Source organism: Colletotrichum truncatum (genome assembly GCF_014235925.2).
Source record: "Colletotrichum truncatum strain CMES1059 chromosome Unknown Contig_0005, whole genome shotgun sequence".
Taxonomy (NCBI): domain Eukaryota; kingdom Fungi; phylum Ascomycota; class Sordariomycetes; order Glomerellales; family Glomerellaceae; genus Colletotrichum; species Colletotrichum truncatum.
In genome coordinates, this window is record NW_027222402.1 from 3,162,140 (window position 1) to 3,181,721 (window position 19,582).

Below are 19,582 nucleotides of genomic sequence, written 5' to 3' on the forward strand. Positions count from 1 at the left end.
AATGTGGTGGTAATACTTTAGTAAACAGGCCGGTGATGGTGGGTGACGATACCTTGATGCGGTAGTAGTATGGCAAACGGTGGTATGAATTAGTAAGTGTGTAAGGCGACTGGATGCGTAGGTACAAGCGGCCGATTTGGCAGTGCCGACTCATCAGGTCTTAAACGGCCATTGCGAATGCCCTCTTTTACTGCTCGAATCCGACGGAAATTACAATCTGCAGTGGCTCTTCGTCCCTTCTCATTGGGCATTTGGAGCTTTCTTCCAGGGTCTAATGTCGTCACCAATGCGAATCCCGAAGCCATTACGGATAGCACAGGGCGGCACACAGCCCAACCGGCAAGCGGCTCGCAAAGATGCAGGGCACCCTGCCATGGTTTCTCCGACTAACTCGTTCTAGCGCCCTGCTACCACTACACACACACACCGACACATACTAATTAGTAGTACTCACACCTATTGAGCTACCACCATTCAGCAACTCCAGCACCAAAGCTGCAATATTAGCTAGCCGTACTAGGTGCTCCAGTACCAGAGCTCTTCCCTGATCACCCCCACCGGCTCTTTCAGCCCACTTAAACAAGGCTAAGAAGGATGTAAACAAGAGCCACACAAAAAAAAAAAAAAGAGAGAGAGAGAGAGAGAATCTCATAGAATGGAGTTCTTGTTCCCCGACAGAGTCACAGCTGTACCTCCTGCCTCCACCACATCCACGGCTTGCCAGTAAGCGTAGCTTAAAGTTACTGGGCCGGTACTTGTCGTTTGTGGTACCGCCACGGCGTCGTTTTGCCCGACTCTTTGCTGGTCGCTGGGCTCACGCGTGGATGCCTCCGGAACTCTCGGAGTCGGCCTTTGCAGTTTTAGCCCTTGACTTACACGCGACCCTACCCTGCCCGGTCTGGCCTCGTCTTGATCGCGATGATTATTCGCCTTGCCTCGTTCGTTGTTCGCCAGGCCCATTGAACACGCCATGGGCCTTTTCGATCCGTCCGAAGCACCGGAGGGAAGCCCATGGACGGCATGACCGCCCAGAGGACTCGTCATGCCCCTTGACGTACCATACCCGTCGCGAGTACCATTCACGTACCTTACCAAGAATCTTGTCGCAGAGGAATAGATTTCTCTCGGCCTCCGCTCCGATGTTGCTCTTACTCTTCCATCTGCTGGATGCCTCCACTCGCTGCGAAGTACTTGTAATCCGTCTTCGCTCTTCCAGAACATCATGAAAAGCCCCCCCCCCCCTCCTTGTTTCTCTTTTTCCATACACGGAGAGCAACAGCCTGTGAAGTGTTCTTTTTGGCTTCCTTCCAAATTTCTGCTTTTTGCATAGACGATATAGAAGCCTGAAACTCTGTTTGCGCGCTGCTGAGACCATCGGCAGCTTCTCTCTCCTCCACGGCGTTGATATCTCACTAAAAGTCTTGTCATTCGCCAAGGGCCCTTAATGAGATCGATATTGAGACAGCTCACCACCATCGTGGGACTGGGCCTCGTCCCTTTAATTCTCGCTCACGGCACCCATGAGGACGGCACGGACGCCATGAATATGGATATGGACCAGTCGTCTCACAGCAGCGGCCCAGAAGAGCCGAAGCCCGACAGCAGCTATCCCCCCACATACTTCGCGCTCGCCGACCATGCGGGTGTCATGTATGCGCATATTGGAGCCATGGTTCTGGCCTGGGTTTTCGTACTGCCAGTCGGTGAGTCTGCCAAGGTAACGCCGAGAATGCTGCGCCAACTACTAACGTGCGCCGTGTAGCTGTCATGCTCTCGATTGCCCGCTCCAGGTACACGCTTGCACTACAATTCACCTTCCTTGCTGTGAATGCGCTCGGCGTGCTTCTGGGGGGAATCTACAATGCTAGTACCCCCGATTTGTATCCCAACAACGCGCACCACAAGCTTGGTTGGTTTGTGACCTGGGTTGTGTCAGCACAGGTCCTGATCGGCCTGGTTGGAAGAGTTGCGGGAGCTCTAAAAAGCGGGAGTGGAGAGAATTACAGCAGGAACGAGTACCAGTCTTTCATCCCTGTTTCCACCGCTGCCATGGCCGAGCACCACCGCATCAACGAATCCCCATTCGCCCCCCATCCGTACCGCCTCTCCAACGACAGTGGACAGGGTACCGAACCCTGCACCGAGTCTCTCCGAAGCCATTCTCGCTCATCCTCCTCGAACGAGATCTCCCCACGAGTTTCTGACGCCCATCACAAAGAGTATGTTGAGGACGATGATGATTTAGAAGATGGTCTGCCCATGCCCATGCCCATGTCTAGGGCTGGCAGCAGCGACAGGGCCAACAAGATTCTCGCCAAGATTGCCGGCAAGATTTCGTCGCGTGTTTGGAAGGGATTGTTGTTTGTCTACAATCTAGTTGACAGGACTATTTTGCCTTTGGGTTCCGTTGCGCTATGTTTGGGGATTGTGGCGTACGGGCGGTTCTTTGTAAGTGACTGCGAGAAAACAATGCACATGTGGTGTCTGGCGAGAATGCTAATTTTGCACAGGAGGGCAATGGAATCTTCAGCGGACTAGCGCATTGGATCAAGGGTGGAATTTTTTTCTGGCTAGGTTTGTTGACCCTCGGTCGATGGACCGGCAGTTTCGGTGAACTCGGATGGGTAAGTTGCGGCCCCGTCGCTGGCAGTTTCCGGCCCGCTTTGCTGACTGTTGTTCCGGTAGGCGTGGAATGTCCGCCCGAAGCGAGCTGACGGCAAATGGCGGCCCTCGGCGGAGTTCGTTGAAAGCGCCCTCATCTTTGTATACGGCTCCACCAATATTTTCCTCGAGCATCTCGGTAACTGGGGAGGGGCATACAGCGCCCAGGACTTAGAGCATATCTCCATCACCGTTCTTTTCATTGGTGGTGGGCTGGTAAGTTCTTGGCCGAGTTTTCGTCTCCTGCGTAAATACAGTCTCACTAACACGGCGTGTAAGTTTGGCATGCTCATCGAGTCTAGCCGCATCCGCGATCTCCTGAACACGTCTGTCATCGACTCCGCTGCACTCAACTCAGAGCGAACATACGACGAAGAAGGGCGTGAGATACTCCAGCCTCCTAAACAATATGAATTTTCCATCAACCCGATTCCGGCCCTTGTCATTCTCCTCCTGGGAATCATGATGAGCTCGCATACCCAGCATTCGATGATTTCTAGCATGGTCCATAAGCAATGGGGCAACCTTTTGACCGGTGCCTCCTTCGCGCGTGGCTTCACGTACGTGATCATGTACCTGAAGCCTCCCAAATCGGTTCTACCTTCTCGGCCTCCCACCGAGCTCCTTTCTGCGTTTGGTCTGATTTCCGGTGGTATCATATTCATGGCGAGTGTAAGTTGATTGGCAAGCTCTCCGTTCAGAGTCAAATGAGCTAATAGTCAAACAGGCTAGCGATACCGTCGATGGCATGATCCACTACAAGCTGGATGCTATGTTCATGTACACCGTGACCATGGGCCTTGTGGGAGTTTTGATGGCTTGGGAAGTCATAGTTCTAGCCATCAAGGGCTGGGCAGTGCGTAAAGAGGCTGGACGGCAACCATATAGACTTGCTTGAGCGATACGATGGGATTGAGCCCGGGGCTCTCGTATGATAATGATGTTGATGGCGGTAAAGCATTGCGACGGCAAAACCATCAGACATGGTGGCGATAGATCACTTGAGTGCTACATTCTGGGGCGCCGCTGTGTTATTGGTTCCTAATACCCAAAGATACCCTTATGACTAATTAGCTAAGGCGGAAGGACGTTTTAATCATAAATTTTGTTCTAGAAAACGCTTCGTGGCAACCCGAGCTGTGTCTGTCCAAGTACTGCGACAGTCACGAGCAAGTAGGCATTGGCATATGGGGGTGGCTCCTGGCGTCGTACATAACGGTTAAATTCCACGCGCAACTTGAACTAGACATTCCTACTTCCAGCCATATCTCCTGAGCTACAATAAAACCAGGTTAAATGCTCACGATTTAGGCCAATTCGGGACAAAAGTGGCCTAAACAGTCAATCGAATTTCCAGAGGCAGCTCTACTCGGGCGGGATTTGTACACTATTTTCCCTTTGGTTTGGCGAATATTACATGCATAAAAGAAACATGCTCAAGCCACCACCTTCAAAATAGCATCCAACTGAGGCTCTTCGGTATTTGGATGAGTTTAGAACTCGATGGGGACCCCGACGGAGTTGCAGGTCTGGGTGGCCCAGTTGAGGGCAGCAAGACTGTTTGCACAAATGGTGTTAGCTTCACAAGGCTCTCTGGCATGGTGGTCGCGCAGGGCGAAGTCCAAAGCACTTACACGTCGGCACTCTGGCAGGCGCCAAGGACGCAGCCGGTGACGGCCTGGTTGTAGGCAGACGAGCTACAAAGTATCAGTAATAGAATCTATGCTGACATCAATCAGCCTTTGTTTTAAGTGAGACTACTCACGCGCAGGCGCAGGCAAAGTCAGTCTGCGAGGCGCATCCGGACACGGGGAAGTTGTCCACAAAGCAAGGACGCTGTAAGTCATGACTGTATTAGTTTTCTTCGGTAATAGGGACGGCTGGCAGGAGAGTGTCGTACAGCGCAGTCAGGGAGGAGGGACAAGTCCTGGGAAGCAGCAAGGGTTGCGAAGAAGGCAACGGCGACGGTCTTGAACTGCATGTTGGCGTCTTTAGAGGTTCTTATTCTGGCTGTTGAATCAGGGCTGATCTGAGATGTAGGATGTTGTGCAATCGTGAGGACGGATCACGACATTCCCAGGCCAGGTTGCTGGGGCTTTATATAGGCCTCCCTCCACAACCGTCGCCCTCTCCATCTTCTTCCTCCTCGCATTGTCGATCTTTCAAATACATTATGGCACATCTGGTCAACGAATGATCTGGGATATCCGACCCCGCAGCTCGTTGCCCTACCCTTTCTGACCACGAGCTTCCCCATGAGTAACGCCAACAAGTTTTCACATGAAGCCGACAGTGGAAGAAGATGAGGCGGGGTCGAGAGGATGAGGAGGTTGCCAAGCTGGTCACCAGGGACTGAAGCGACCCCAAGCGGATGTGACGTTTCAGGGACAAGGCGTACGTCGGTCACATTTCCGCATGGAGAATCGGTAGCTTGTGGCGAAGGGAACCTGTGTGGCAGCAATTTCGAAGGCATGGAGGCAGTCGTGGCATGACGAAGCGCAGATATAACTGTCATGTTGTAAGGAACCAGCTTGGAACGATACAAATCCGCGGGCATCTCAACAGTGAAACCAGACCCAACTGTATCCAAGACAGTCTCAACGGGTTGATTGTACGGGAGAGGAATTTGAACAACCCACTGCTGGGACATGAGAGCCCTCGATAACCAGGCAATGCCAGGATAATTAGCTTTACAACAGTGTCCCTGCTTGTCCCTGCTAGGCTAGATCTTGTCCGATCATTAGGCCATATATAGTGCCAGGCTGCTTTTCCGACATGATCTTATGGAAAGTTGCGAGGGAATATCTCAAGGTTACAGGGGAGTGGTCCATTCGAGGTAGCCTCATCACCAGGCCATTGCCCCCTCGCAGAACCCGCATCTCCAAGGACAGACCAAAAAGTTACCACGAAAAAGAAGGTTATACATCATTCAGGCACAATGACAATGAATGGGATCTGCCCTGCTGAGTTGAACCTGAACAGGGAGGTGGTCAAAACCCCGCCGCTTAGGGCACGAAATCCGGGGATTGCGGGGGCAGAATGTAACGCGACGACGTTAGTCGGGGTTGCACTCGGACGGTAATGGCCAAGAACGAGTTCCTGCATCGGGGGAGAGCACCGGAGCGGACAACATACGGGAGGCTGCTGGTCTTATGTGGTTCACAAGTTGTCGCCTGCCGAGGTGACTGCCATGGAGAAAGCATCTGATGATGAAGTAGCAGCCCGCACATCTATATCGCTTCCGTTATTCATGGCCACGCAACCGCCAGGCGGCCGGTTTCGCTAGAGAAATGTGAGCCCTTCTGTGGTCAGAATGATATTAAATATGTCTCCCCTCTCGGATAAGCAGTCAAGGGTTGGGAAATTGGGCTCAGGTTCCCCGCGCCGGCAGTTAAATGCCGTCTTTGGAACTGGGGGCCGCGCTTGGTGGGCAATCCCAGCGTAAAAAAAAAGCGCATTGGCCTTGCCTATCGAGTGGTCAAGTCAGTAGGTGTATCTAATGAAATTTGTATTATAGTCTAACATTGTGTTGTCTCCTCTTCCTTATGGTCATTTTGGACCACAGGCCCGCATGACTTGGGAAAGATAGATCGCAGGGTGTGATGAGCAGATAAAAGGTGATTCATACACACCGAGTAGCTCCATGTCGAGACAGTTATGGTGATTCGTTTCCAATCAATTGCTGGTTGTTTGAAAAGAAAACCAGACAATTTGATAATTAATCAATCCAGTCTAGAGAGAAAACCACTTAGATTCTTAGTACATCCGGGGTCTGGACCACCATGAGATCCAGGTGTGGATTTCTTTTTAACACTGTGCAGCTTTCACTGTCCTCAAATCTTTCACCGACGGTAATGCCTGGAGGATTTCAAAGTTCATCTCATTCAAAAAAAAAAAAAAAAAAACAACAACAAACGTCTGACTTTCACAGTTCAGCTGACGTCGCGTCTTTTTCAATTCACTTTCGAAGGTAAAGGCATAGACTTTTCCCCAAAAAGATAAAAAAGACAAGCAAGGAAGGAAGGAAAACGAAAACTTTTTTATCAGCCCAAAATCCTACAAGCACTATGGCCGCCTCTCAGGAATTCACCACCTTCTACCTGCAGCGGACCACCCAAGAGTTTGCTGAGGACCTCGACAAGGTCCGTGAGGCGGACGACTTCAAAGCCGAATCGTTGCCGTTCCTCATCCATGCTCTGAAGCAAGGCACCGCTCTCTACTCCAGCGCGGACCAGGCGCGTGTCGTACGTCCTGCTGCTACCGCAACAACAGCCGCTGAAGATGAGGACGGGGATGTAGACATGGAGGAGCCGCAACCGGAAAAAGAAACCATCAGTCGCAAGAAGGAGAAGAGCAAGCGGAAGAAGTCCTCGACTTGAGCTTTGAGCCTACTTTGTGTTTCCAGCCTGAGATGCTGGAGATGGTGACCTGAGGCGCGGTGAAGAGTTTCCTCATGTCGTCTCGCAAGCGCGTGATGGAGTGGGCGCCAACATAAGTCAGATTGGTGGATCTTAAGCCCAACATGTTGCGTTGATAAGACCTGGGAACATGTCCGGCAACAGTCGGCTCATGGAGATGAGGCTTCCGCCACACAGAACCTGCTTCTTGGTTGTATCAAAATAACTGCAGGGGCCCTTTGCGTCAGAACTACGCGGGGCAGAGACATCGCGGGGGAAGGCGTATTATAGGTAGTCAAAGATGTTTGAAGCTGCCTTGTTCTGCAACTACGCATCGAACCGGATTGGGCGGAGTACGGCTTGCGGCCGACGCCAAGGGGGTTAGAGAATAAGAAACAGGCGACAACAGAGAGTAGCACATTCACAGAATGCTGCTGCAATTACAAAAAACTTGCTTGTTGTGTTATTCCACGACGCAAACCTTTATCGAGTCATATGTGAAATTGCAGAAAACCCATCCAAAAACGCGACAGCTCTGTCCAAATAGCGACTTGTGGTACCCCCTTTGCCCTTTTTTCCCTGGATAGTTTCTGAATCACGATTTCCCAAAATATTTACGTTTGATGTTTCCCATGTCCGAGTATAGTTTCCTCCTCTTCTCTAGTTTGCCAATATCGGAATATGACATAAAAGAGCCAATGAGTCGACCCCCAGCCCTCCCGCAATTCTAATTGTGACGTCAAATGCCGTCACTTGTACGTTGAGATATGGCATCCCTCCAAGTGTAGCCAGCAAAAAGGCAAGAAAGAATGCAATAACGTCTTTAACGGCTCCTTTTTCTTTGCTTTGATGCTTTTGCTTTTTCCCATCTCTTCCGTTCTAGCTACGGTACACCCCAAAGAACGTCGAAACCGACACCCCACAACGATGCCGGCTGATATTAGTGACAAGGAGGGGAAGCCCGTCAAAGAGGGTGATGAGGTCTTCACGCCCATCCGGGGCGGTCGGCACGAGGGGACCGTCGAAAAAATTGTAATATCAGAGGAAGAAGCCGAAAGTGAAGGCGTCAAGCATCCACCAAAGGTACACATTATCTCAAACAGAGACGTCCACCCTGGCTAGTGTAGGTTGACAAGAATGGATTGACGCAGGTTCTTTTTACGGACCAGCATGGCCACGATGTCTCCCATAATCCTGGCACTTTGCGACATACAGAGAAGGATTGACGGCGGCATCCTACGTATGTGGTTCTCGCGTGAGGCTCACAGGATACGGCCTTCTCGCATTGCTTCTCGTCACATCTAGGGGATGGAAAGCGACAGCATGCACACACGTCAAAAGAATTCCCCTGCACTCCAAACAGGGTTCTTGGCATAAAATATACAGTCTTTTGAAATATCACGAACCCAGACCAGGCATAAGAACTTAGACTCTGTATTGGCGAAAGATATGCGACCAAATCGCTGAACCAATCTTCTTGTACTTAAGATAGAGTACTTAATACCAAGTACTTACACCAAGTGACAAAGGGGTTCATCTCATGTATCAATCGTGCGTAGTATCTGAACGGCATGGTGAGCCAATCGCATATCACATGTGTCAGCGAATAGACCTTGATATTCTTCGTAGTTTGGGATCAACTGTAAACTCCGATCGTCTAACCAAAAGCATAAACTTCAGCTAAATCATGCTCCTGTCAAGTGGCCCTTAAACGCCAGTCATAAACTCCCGTCAATAGCAGCCGTTACTAATCACCATCTAGCTAATTTATTCTCAAGTCACTCCGTCACCGACGCAGGTCGAGGCTTGCCCGTGATGAATCGAGGCTTGGCCGGACGGAGCTGCTTGAGCTCCTACGGCGTCGAGCCCTCTGCTCACCGGGGTCTGATGGCCGCAGACCGGACGACTTTGCAAACATGTTCAGGATATCGGTCAAAGAGATAACGCCTGTGAGGCGCCCCGAGAGATGAGCACCAGGCATCGCTGCAGCGGGCACTGCGTTGTGTACTTGTGGCGGGAGCGGGGACTGTGGTGCGGAGCCCGAGCCCGGTACCATGACCGTGGTCGGAGCTAGCAAGGGGGTCGCAGGCGCGGACGGGGACGGGGACGCCGACTCTACAACCCACATGCGATGAGATTGCGTGGCAACCAGCTTCGCAACGGTGTGTGCCAAGGTCGAATAAGGGTTGACGTAGAAAACCGGAAAGGAATCACGACCGTGCTCGACGCCACGCTCACTCAAAATAACGGAGATGAAGTGCATACACGACGACTGGAGGAGAGGCGCATCGGCGGCGTTTGTAAGGTGCTTTACATCCACGGTGGAAATGTTGCCCACGACGTTGTGTCCGTTATCAATGACGGCAACGCTTGTGAGTCCTTCGGTGTTCATCAAAGCAAGCGCGTCCCCCAATGGGCTATCTGAGCTACGAGCTGGTCAGTGTTGTTTGCAAGAGGGCGAGAGAGAATCCTTACTTGACGGCGATGATTTGCTGGGTACCGATGCCAAGATCTCGCAAGATCACGGGGTAGAGCTTGTCTATGGCAGGGAAGTTGATGCCTTCATTCCAGAAGAACTCAACCAGCTTGAGCTGACTGAGAATACCGATCACATCGCCCCCAGGGCTGGTCACCAATACACGGTGAATGCCACTGCCGAAGACTTCGATGGCTTTGTCAAGCGTTTCGTCAAAGGGAAGGGTGACAAGGGACTCTTTTCTGAAGAGAGGCTGGATATCGCGCAAGGCTATGCTAGTTCCTTCGCGAGCCTTCGTTGCAATGTCGTCGTAAATGGCGATCTGTTCCTCGTCGGGCTTCGCTAATCCCACGACTATCAAAAGATATGTGTTGAGATCATTATAGTCAAAGGTCGAAACGGCGGTCTTGGACGAGGCATCTTCTCGAATAAGGACAACATTGGAAGGGCTGTGCTTGACGAGGATCTGCAATGTCATTAGTACAAGTTCCCTGGCAAGTGGAGACTGGAGTAAGGGAACAGACCATAGAGGCTTCCTCGATGCTGGAGTCCAAGTTGACCCATTTCACATCATCTTGGTTGACTAGTTCGTTGACTGAGATATCGCGCCAGTCGCGACCAGCGAATCGTGGGTTCGAGTGTTTGACGGCAGCCGGGGGATGGTTCAGCAGCTCTTGGACGGCGGCCTGGGTAAAAGAAGGATGACGTTGGGCACGAGGTGAGCCTGGGGCATTTCTCAGATTCTCGGCGAAGCTCTGGCGATGCGTGGAAACGTGGGTGGCCTTGTGCAGACTCGTCTGAGAGGGGGTTCGCTGCGGGATGGCAGGAGGTGAAGTTGCGACAGAGGCCAAGCTCTCATCAGTGTGCGGGCCAGGCGGCGCTGCTCCGTCCATTGCTTTGCTCGGCGGGTGTCTTTCGGACACTACTCGGTTCCGTTGTATTCTAGGTGCGTGCTGCAGAGAAAGGTGAGCTTCCACGAGCTTGCAATGCAAGTTGCGCTATATCTGATAGTATGCTATCGAGTCTGGGCTAAAGAATTGACGAAGCTCGGAGTAAGCGGATACTGGCTGGTGCTTTTCCAATTGTGACCTCAGCTGTGACTGGACAGAAAGAGATAGAGAGAGAGACAGAACGGGTAGTATGAGTGGTAGTAATTGAGTGGATTACTGGCCAAGCACCGAGAGGCGAAGAGGTCGATGGTCGGCTGATTGCGAACAAGAACCACTTGCTGCCGAGATTCGGTTGGTTACCTCAGAGGGAGCTGCTGGTGCACGTCCTTACGTAGAGCTATGGATCGCAATTGAGGGGCCACGGTTATGACAAAAGCAACCTATGGCGAAAGAGATGATGGGCCTGACAGAGACTGGGGATGTAACATGAGGCTCCGAAACACCGTCACCATTGGCCGCAACTACTCGTGACTGCAATCGAAGTCGTTAAGGGCTTGACGTTTAATGGTGTCGAGCGAGAGAACAATCTACGATACCAACGACGACTGCCAACCACTACACCGACATTCGAAGGTGAGGGGTTGGAAGCTCGCTAAAACTAGGTATGCTGTATGAGCACCCTGTATAGGAGGACAGCATCCTCACGGGTGCTGCGACCAGTAAATTGGCATTATTTCTTCACAAGGGAGAATTGTGCCGGGCCAGTACAGGTGCTGACGTCTTGAGAGAGTGGAGGGTACTCAGAATGACGGGCAGCTGGGGTTGCTGGAAGGGAGATGCCCGGGGGAGGAAAGGCTACCTACCCCTCCTTTTGACACACCGAGACGTGACTGGCTACAGTGGCAGCCCCATCAACTGTTCCCACTCTCTAGATCAAGAACGATACCTGCAGACGGCCCGGTGCCCCTCTTCCCCCACTCGCTGCATTCGTTCCTTTTGTTGCATATATCGTATGCAGCTTGAGTAGATACATCCCTGAGCGAATCGCCTAGGCAAAACATGGCACTGATAAAGAATGAACGCTGATCGACGCCACGCCGTCAAATGACAGCAGCCACCAGCATGGTTTAATTTTCTCAGCATGTACCATGGATGGGACGCCCGGCACCCAACAGAGAACTTCTCAGAAGCCTGAACTGCAAAGTTGATCAAGTATTCTATAGGGCAGCAGTATCTTGCTTTTAGCAGTAAGTAAAATGAACCGGCATAAACAAAAGAAGTTTGTCACATATTTTATACCTTGCATGCTTCGCGTAGGTTGCTGCCATTCACCCTCCTTTACAGCCTGGCCTCTCCCTTCATCAGCCGGAACATTGAGACCAAGGGAGTGCGTCCGAGCTTAGAGCCTAGACAAAGAAGGGGACCAAGTGGAGGAAGGAGAGGATGGCAAGGAAAAAAAGGTGGATAAAAATATGAGTGAGGACCTTACGCCAACTTGAGCCTATACCATCAGTGTCCAGGGCAGGAGCTTGGGCGGCAAGCGCATTGGATGAGACCAGAGAAGGATGCCCTGGCATGGTATTGTTCCTGCTGCTTCTCGTTAGGACCTTTGCATGAAAGACACTGCCAATTTTTTCATTTCATTTTTTTTTTTTTTTAGTCTCTTTCACCTTTTTTTTGATTTTTATTTTTTCGTCATTCATTTTGGTTGGAGAGAGAGAGGGAGAGAGAGAGCAAAGGGCTCCTACTGGCAGAGGGGCTGCCACGCCCATCATTGTGTTTGTTTGGCATGTCGTGGCATACCAACTGCTGGTTGACCCTAGACGAGGGTGGAAGCGAAAAGCGCCAGGCCAGGGCCAAGCCGGTATAGACCAAAGACATCACGTATACACGTAATCAAAAGAGCGAGAAGATGGGCTGCCAGCAGTGCCTGAAGGAAAAGGGAAAATAACAATAACAACAACAATATGATGGTGGGGTGGGTAAGGCTGACATTGGAGATTCTGGGTAGTGAACGAAAACAAACCGTGGGTACGGCAAAGTTAATTGAAGACACCTTGGCTGGCTCTGCTGCTGCTCTGCTGCTACTGTCCTGCCTAATTAACCAACATTGGACTTTCGGTGGAGAGTAATGTTCACATGCAACACCAGCCAGTAAAAGATCAACATCACTAACAATTTCAGACACTTTCGCAGGACAACCAAACCCACCTGCCCGCCCAGTCTGTGCAGAAGCGCAGCAGCAAGAGGGGCAAAAGGCCAACAGCCTGAAAAGTGTCGGGTGGTGGTCACTTGTGGTGCTGCGTGGTGTGTGTGTGAGCGGAGCCCAGCAAGAGCCCCGCCAAAAAACCTACCAAAATTATTGACATTTTTTGCTTCCCCCTCCACGACAGAACCCCAGTTCCTTCACCATCGTGGGCTTGCTGCCTCACTTCCTGACAAGTTCCTTTGTTTTTTTACTCCCTTACTCTCTCCCACTGCTACTCGAAGAATATCATGCTCATTCTCTCCAGTCTTCATACCCATTAGTAGACTGTATCTAACCCGCACTTTGCTTTTGTCACTCTTCTTTAATCCCCCACCCGCCTGCTCGCTTACCTTGGAGCACCGAGATTCGAGAAGAGCGGAAGACAGAGACAGGCCTGGCAACCGAAAAGAGTAGAAAAGTACCCCTCAGAACAAAACACGCCAACTCTTATCCGCCTCTCCCCACGTCACCCTTCTCGCGGTCCGACACCATCCCACCGCCCCGACTGTCTTGGTCTTGGGGCTGGTACTCGCAACCTCATTAAAAAAAATTAAACCTTTTCGTTTCGATTACGGACACCATTTTCTCGGTCGCAACCATGTCCATGCTACCGCCAGACGTCCACGCAGAGCTGTCTCAGCTCCTGCAAGCTCTGCAGTCCCCCGAGAACGCCGTTCGAACACAGGCTGAGGAGCATCTCCAGAACAACTGGACTGCCAACCGACCGGAGGTCCTGTTGATGGGTTTGGCTGAGCAAATTCAAATCGGTACTGATGCTTCGGTATGTTTGTTTCTCGCTGCTGCCCCTCTTCTGCCCCTCGCGACACGATCTTTGACTGACCGCACCACTTTTTTTTAGACACGTTCTTTTGCCGCTGTCATTTTCCGAAGAATTGCTTCCAAGAGCCGCAAGAATGAGCGCGGCGAGCTTGTCGACATGTTTCTGTCCTTGTCCAAGGACCAAGCTGCTGTCATTCGTCAGAAGCTTCTTGAAAGTCTTGGAGGCGACTTTCAACGTGCCGTGCGGAACAAAATCAGCGACGCCGTTGCCGAAGTTGCGAGGCAATACACCGAAAACAGTACGTCGTCAATATGTCTCTCCTGCTCCAGGGGCTTCTGAGAAGCCTAGCTGAGCTCCCTGAGCTTGCGCCTAACACTCCGGTAGATGAATCCTGGCCTGAACTCCTTGGAGGTCTCTTCCAGCTTAGCATAGCGCCTGACGCCGAGAAGCGCGAGACTGCTTTCCGTGTTTTCGCTACCACTCCCGGTGTTATTGAAAAGCAACACGAGGAGAACGTTATCCAAGCCTTCCAGAAGGGTTTCAAGGATGATTCCGTTCAGGTAAGCCGGCCGGACTCTTCCTACGATGGCTTCAACTAATGCGTGACAAGGTGCGCCTGGCCGCTATGGAGGCATTCGCCGCCTTCTTCAGAAGTCTGGGAAAGAAGGCACAGCCCAAATTTTACCCTCTTATCCCCGAAGTACTGAACATCTTGCCCCCCATCAGAGACAGCCACGATTCCGAAGACCTTAGCTCTGCTCTCGTCGCCCTCATCGACATGGCCGAAACAGCGCCCAAGATGTTCAAGCCCCTTTTCCACAACCTCGTGCAGTTTAGTGTGTCTGTCATTCAAGATAAGGAACTCGACAACCTCTGCCGCCAGAACGCACTTGAGTTGATGGCTACATTTGCCGACTACGCCCCGTCGTTATGCCGCAAGGACGCTACCTATACCAATGATATGATTACGCAGTGTCTCAGTCTCATGACGGATCTTGGAGAAGATGACGATGACGCTGCTGAATGGCTAGCCTCCGATGATGTGAGTAGTTTCCACCTTGCGAAGCCCATCTATGAAAGCTAATGCAACGTAAGCTTGATCAAGAAGAGAGCGACCAAAACCACGTTGCGGGAGAGCAATGCATGGACCGACTTGCCAACAAGCTTGGTGGGCAGACCATCTTGGCCCCTACCTTCAACTGGCTTCCCCGCATGATGACCTCGATGGCTTGGAGGGACAGGCATGCGGCCCTCATGGCTATTTCGGCTATCTCTGAGGGTTGCCGGGAGTTGATGATTGGCGAGCTCAGCCAGGTCCTCGACCTCGTTGTTCCTGCTCTTAAGGACCCCCACCCTCGTGTGCGCTGGGCTGGCTGCAACGCTCTGGGCCAAATGAGCACGGATTTCGCCCCTAAGATGCAAACCGACTATTATGATCGTGTCCTCAAGGCCATCATCCCGGTCCTCGACTCCCCCGAGGCCCGAGTCAAGTCGCATGCTGCTGCCGCTCTGGTCAACTTCTGTGAAGAGGCTGAGAAATCCATCCTTGAGCCTTACCTTGACGATTTACTATCTCATCTGTTCCAGCTGCTCCAAAACGAAAAGCGCTATGTTCAGGAGCAAGCTCTGTCAACCATTGCAACCATTGCGGATGCCGCCGAAGCGGCTTTCTCCAAGTACTATGACACTCTCATGCCCCTATTGGTTAACGTCCTTCAGAGAGAGAATGAAAAGGAGTTCCGTCTCCTCCGCGCCAAGGCGATGGAATGTGCTACCTTGATTGCTCTGGCCGTCGGAAAGGAGAGACTTGGACAGGATGCTATGACATTGGTCCAATTGCTCGCGAATATTCAACAGAATATTACGGATCCCGATGACCCGCAAGCCCAATACCTCATGCACTGCTGGGGTCGTATGTGCAGGGTCCTTGGCCAGGAATTCTTACCTTTCCTACCCAATGTCATGCCCCCTCTTCTTGAGTTGGCCAGCGCCAAGGCCGACATTCAGCTTCTTGACGATGATGAACAGGTCGAGCAGATCCAGCAAGAGGAAGGATGGGAGCTCGTCCCCCTTAAGGGCAAGATGATTGGTATTCGCACCAGCACTATGGAGGACAAGAACATGGCAATCGAGCTCCTCGTTGTATACGCTCAGGTCCTCGAAGGTAGCTTTGCCCCTTATGTCGCAGAGATCATGGAGAAGATCGCCCTGCCAGGTCTGGCCTTTTTCTTCCACGACCCTGTCAGATTCATATCGGCCAAGTTGGTGCCACAGCTCCTCAGCTCTTACAAGAAAACATATGGAAGCCCGTCTAATGAGCTCAGCGGACTGTGGGCTGCCACCGTTGACAAGCTTCTTGAGGTCCTTACAGCGGAGCCTGCTATTGACACCCTGGCTGAAATGTACCAATGCTTTTACGAGTCTGTCGAGGTAGTTGGCAAGGGCTGTCTCACCGGAGACCACCTCGCCCGCTTCATCGACTCCGTTCACTCGGCCATCGAGGACTACAAGGACCGCGTTGCTCAGCGTGCTGAAGACAGGGAAGGTACGACTGCTGAGGACGCGGAAGACGAAGCCGAGGATGTCCTGCTAGCCATCGAGGACGACCAGACCCTGTTGTCGGATATGAACAAGGCCCTCCACGCCATCTTCAAGAACCACGGTGCTGCTTTCCTTCCTGCCTGGGAACGCTTGATGAGCACCTACGAGGGTTTCCTCAAGTCAGACGACCCGACACAACGCCAGTGGGGTCTCTGCATTATGGATGATGTGTTGGAGTACTGCGGACCAGAGAGCCAGCGATATGCCAACTACATCACCCAGCCCCTCATTGACGGTTGCCAGGATTCTTCACCGGCCATCCGACAAGCTGCTGCGTATGGAATTGGTGTGGCTGCGCACCGTGGCGGGGCTCCCTGGGCTCAGTTCCTGGGCAATGCCATGCCATACCTTTTCCAGGTAACGCAAGTTCCCGAGGCCCGAAGCGAAGATAATGTATACGCCACAGAGAACGCATGTGCTGCCATTGCCAAGATCCTTCACTACAACGCCACGTCGGTTCAGGATCCCAACGGCATCGTCGCACAATGGGTTGAGACACTGCCGGTAACGAACGACGAAGAAGCGGCACCATATGCTTATGCTTACTTGGCTGAACTGATTGACCAGTAAGTGATGAACAGAACAAAGGGCTTTGCGCTTTGGTTTAAGATGTAGGACTAACAACTTGTTGTAGGCAACACCCAGCAGTCTTGGGTCAAGCTGGCAAGGTTTTTGTTTTCACCGCTCAAGCTCTGGAGGCGGATACGCTTCAAGGACAGACAGCAAGCCGCGTAGTGGCCGCCATCAAGGCTCTCCTTTCCTCTGCGAACGTTGACCCTACGCCCTTGCTGCAGCAGTTCTCGCCTGATGCTCAGCGAACAATTATGGCGTACTTCTCCTAGGTCGTTTAGAGGACCGAATCAGATCTGAAGTGCCACAAACGAGGCTCAGTTGAAGGGGGGGAAGGAGTAGTGAGGTGTCGTGTTAAATGGAACCAGTTGAGATGATACCACAGGCACGAAATGAGGAAACGGTCCCCCTAACGCCCCGCCGAGCGTCATGGACAAAGCAACATGCTTTGGACTTTGAATATTCTCCGAGCCAAACAAAAGTTAGCATGGATAAGATGGGCGACGAGAGGTGGAAAATTCTGGCAAGCGAACGTCTACGCAAGAGGGCTGGTTTGGCTCCTCCTATGTTCTTCTTGCCGCCACCCTCTGGTGACGCAATATGATGCCGATACGATGATATAAAGGAGAGGTTATTTGCAGATAGAAATTCAAGCAGATATGACTATGAACACGCGAGTATAGATGATGGGAAAGCTTTGACGGAGAACTCCACGAAGGAAGGGGCAAGGGCCCTCCAAAAGACGGAGCCGTAGCTTCGGATCCGGCCCTGCCTCGAGTAAACGTGGAATGTAGCTCTGTGGCGGAAGTCATAATATCTAGTTTTGGACAAACAGGTAGGCAGGCAAATAACGCCCCTCCACCCCCCTCCCTAACGAACGTGAAGTTTGTCCTCGCGACAGAAGGAGGAATGATTGTGATACTGGTCAGCTGCTCAGCCGAGGTGTTCGCCCCCAGCCAACCGCAAACACTCGCTTACGAGCTACGCTGTTGCTCGGTAGATGACTTATGGGGAAGGAAGAGGGAGAAGTAGGAATAGAACGGGCTCAAGCACGCGAATACGACGTTGGGAAATTGAGGGGGAGGTTCAGAGTGAGACGCTTGCTGGGTTGGCTGAGAGGCTAGGCTAGTGGTTTGTTGATCGATCGGTTGTCATTGGGTGGTCGAGAGTTGTGGGAAACAATCGCGCCGACGAGGAGGACGGAAAAACCAGGTCAATAAAAGATGGGCAAATGGAAATTGCCATGTTGCGGATGCGGTTCCAGAGGGAGGGGAACATGGGGGGAAAGGGGGGTGTTTGGTGGTGGTGGAGGGGTTCACTTCCCAGCCGTCAGTTTGTCGTACCAGTCGATGTCGCATCCAGTAGCGCCCGCCAGATGAGCAATGTCACACACCAGTATTTTCTTTCTTGCTTGTTCCTTTAAATAATGGTTCTTGCATTTCTTCTCCTGTCTGCCTTTCGCTCTCGACCTCCCCGGCCCAGTTGCCCGTTCTGACATGTTGATAATAGGTCTAATCGCCACCGCGCCCTGGGCCTAGTTGGGGGGCTGCCTGACTCTGTAGCCCACTTTCGTCTTGGGCTCTTTTGCTTCGCATGACCGATCTATATATGAAGAAAGGAGAAATTTCGTTTGTGCAACGCGAATCTTGCATCGATCAGAGGAATGCGAATTCAAGAATGGAGATCTGGTGTGACGGTGGTCCACCATCGATTAAATGGTCAAGCATGTAGGCACCATCGCGACGCTCTCGGACCATGTCACCGCGGCAGGGAGTGATGGGTAGATAGCTCTCAAGCTTGGCAGGCGCATACCAGGAAGACGGTATCTAACCTAACCGTGCCATCAGGGCACCTTTTTTTTTTTTTTTTTTCTCTTCAATCCATCCTTCTCACCTCTTGTGGCTCTAGTTGCTGCCGGATGCCCGTGGGCAACCCGCTAGCTGGGTTCTTGAAGCAAGGTGCAGACAGGTCAAGGACTACTGATGCAGGTCTGTTTATGTGCCGCGTGGCGCAATCCAGAACTGGCAAAGCCTTTTTCCTAACCGCACACATGTCACTAGTGATAATGAGAGATGGCGACTGAGATCAATGCAAGGAGCTAAGTGAACTGCCTGAAGAAAAAGGTAGACAACTGCCATTCGCCTATGATGATAGTCTGGCAAGAAAGGGATCAGGAAAGGGGTGGGATCGTTGGACATGAAAGCTGTATCTCTGTGTATGTCGTAGAGACAAAATCTCGATGAAGAGAGACGTTGCAGGGTATCTATGGTAGACAAAACATACACACACACACACACACACACACACACACCCTCGGCGGTTTATGGCTTGTTGATCCTTGCTTATCTTGGAGAGACGCCTTCTGGCTTGGCCAGCGCATGGAAAGGCGCAGGGCCATACACCGCAGGGCAGTTTATCTTTCGTCTCTTTGCCGGATGGTGTATTTATTTGTGTTCTTTACGTGGTGTTGGACTTGTGTTGCGTCCCTGTCACTCAGAATTTACCTGCCTGTGGCTGCTATTGGTTGCAGTAAGATGGGTAGGAACCAGAAACCTAAAGCTTTTGTATGGGGATGGGGTGGGGAGCAAGGAAGCAATGGCATGCGGCAAGCGACTAAGACGAAAGGCGTTGAGGCCGAGTGAGTCAAGTGGTGACTGATCAGTCCAACAGTTGGAGGACGGGCAGATCGTGGCATTTTCATAATGAAAACGGGGAAATCTGAGATAATGACACAAATATGGGTCTCAGTAGCAAAGTGGCTGCGAAATGAGAAGTATCAAACGGGTTGTAAATAAAGGCAACTGAGGACGGCGTCATGGCTAGATATAAAGCAGAGGTCCGGACCGCTTGGATATCCGTGCTATTGCCCATCGAGGGCGGCGGAAAGGCTGCAGCTTGCAGGTGAAAGGGGGGGGGTGGCATGGCGACAGAATGCGACTCATTGGTGAGGATCGAAAT

General features: G+C 51.8%; 5 protein-coding genes across 5 annotated transcripts; 3 read left to right on the plus strand and 2 right to left on the minus strand.

The window, feature by feature from the left end:
* Positions 1-1,444: 1,444 nt before the first annotated feature.
* CTRU02_208916 (uncharacterized protein) lies at positions 1,445-3,559 on the plus strand (the record flags this gene model as incomplete). The annotated part of the gene is made up of 6 exons (XM_070205172.1): positions 1,445-1,703; positions 1,763-2,448; positions 2,511-2,624; positions 2,686-2,877; positions 2,941-3,333; positions 3,389-3,559. 6 exons carry the CDS (start codon positions 1,445-1,447, stop codon positions 3,557-3,559), a joined length of 1,815 nt encoding a protein of 604 aa, XP_070061247.1.
* Positions 3,560-4,154: 595 nt separating this feature from the next.
* CTRU02_208917 (proline-rich antigen) lies at positions 4,155-4,642 on the minus strand (the record flags this gene model as incomplete). The annotated part of the gene is made up of 4 exons (XM_036726132.1): positions 4,155-4,218; positions 4,296-4,358; positions 4,427-4,497; positions 4,562-4,642. 4 exons carry the CDS (start codon positions 4,640-4,642, stop codon positions 4,155-4,157), a joined length of 279 nt encoding a protein of 92 aa, XP_036582325.1.
* A 2,086-nt stretch (positions 4,643-6,728) lies between these two features.
* CTRU02_208918 (uncharacterized protein) lies at positions 6,729-7,040 on the plus strand (the record flags this gene model as incomplete). The annotated part of the gene is made up of 1 exon (XM_036726131.1): positions 6,729-7,040. One exon carries the CDS (start codon positions 6,729-6,731, stop codon positions 7,038-7,040), a length of 312 nt encoding a protein of 103 aa, XP_036582324.1.
* A 1,804-nt stretch (positions 7,041-8,844) lies between these two features.
* CTRU02_208919 (cbs domain containing protein) lies at positions 8,845-10,427 on the minus strand (the record flags this gene model as incomplete). The annotated part of the gene is made up of 3 exons (XM_036726129.1): positions 8,845-9,484; positions 9,534-10,000; positions 10,059-10,427. The coding sequence occupies 3 exons, from the start codon at positions 10,425-10,427 to the stop codon at positions 8,845-8,847; spliced, it is 1,476 nt and encodes a 491-aa protein (XP_036582322.1).
* Positions 10,428-13,270: 2,843 nt separating this feature from the next.
* Positions 13,271-16,896, plus strand: CTRU02_208920 (importin beta-3; the record flags this gene model as incomplete). Its single annotated transcript, XM_036726128.1, has 6 exons — positions 13,271-13,453; positions 13,532-13,751; positions 13,802-14,013; positions 14,064-14,495; positions 14,549-16,620; positions 16,689-16,896. 6 exons carry the CDS (start codon positions 13,271-13,273, stop codon positions 16,894-16,896), a joined length of 3,327 nt encoding a protein of 1,108 aa, XP_036582321.1.
* Positions 16,897-19,582: the final 2,686 nt, after the last annotated feature.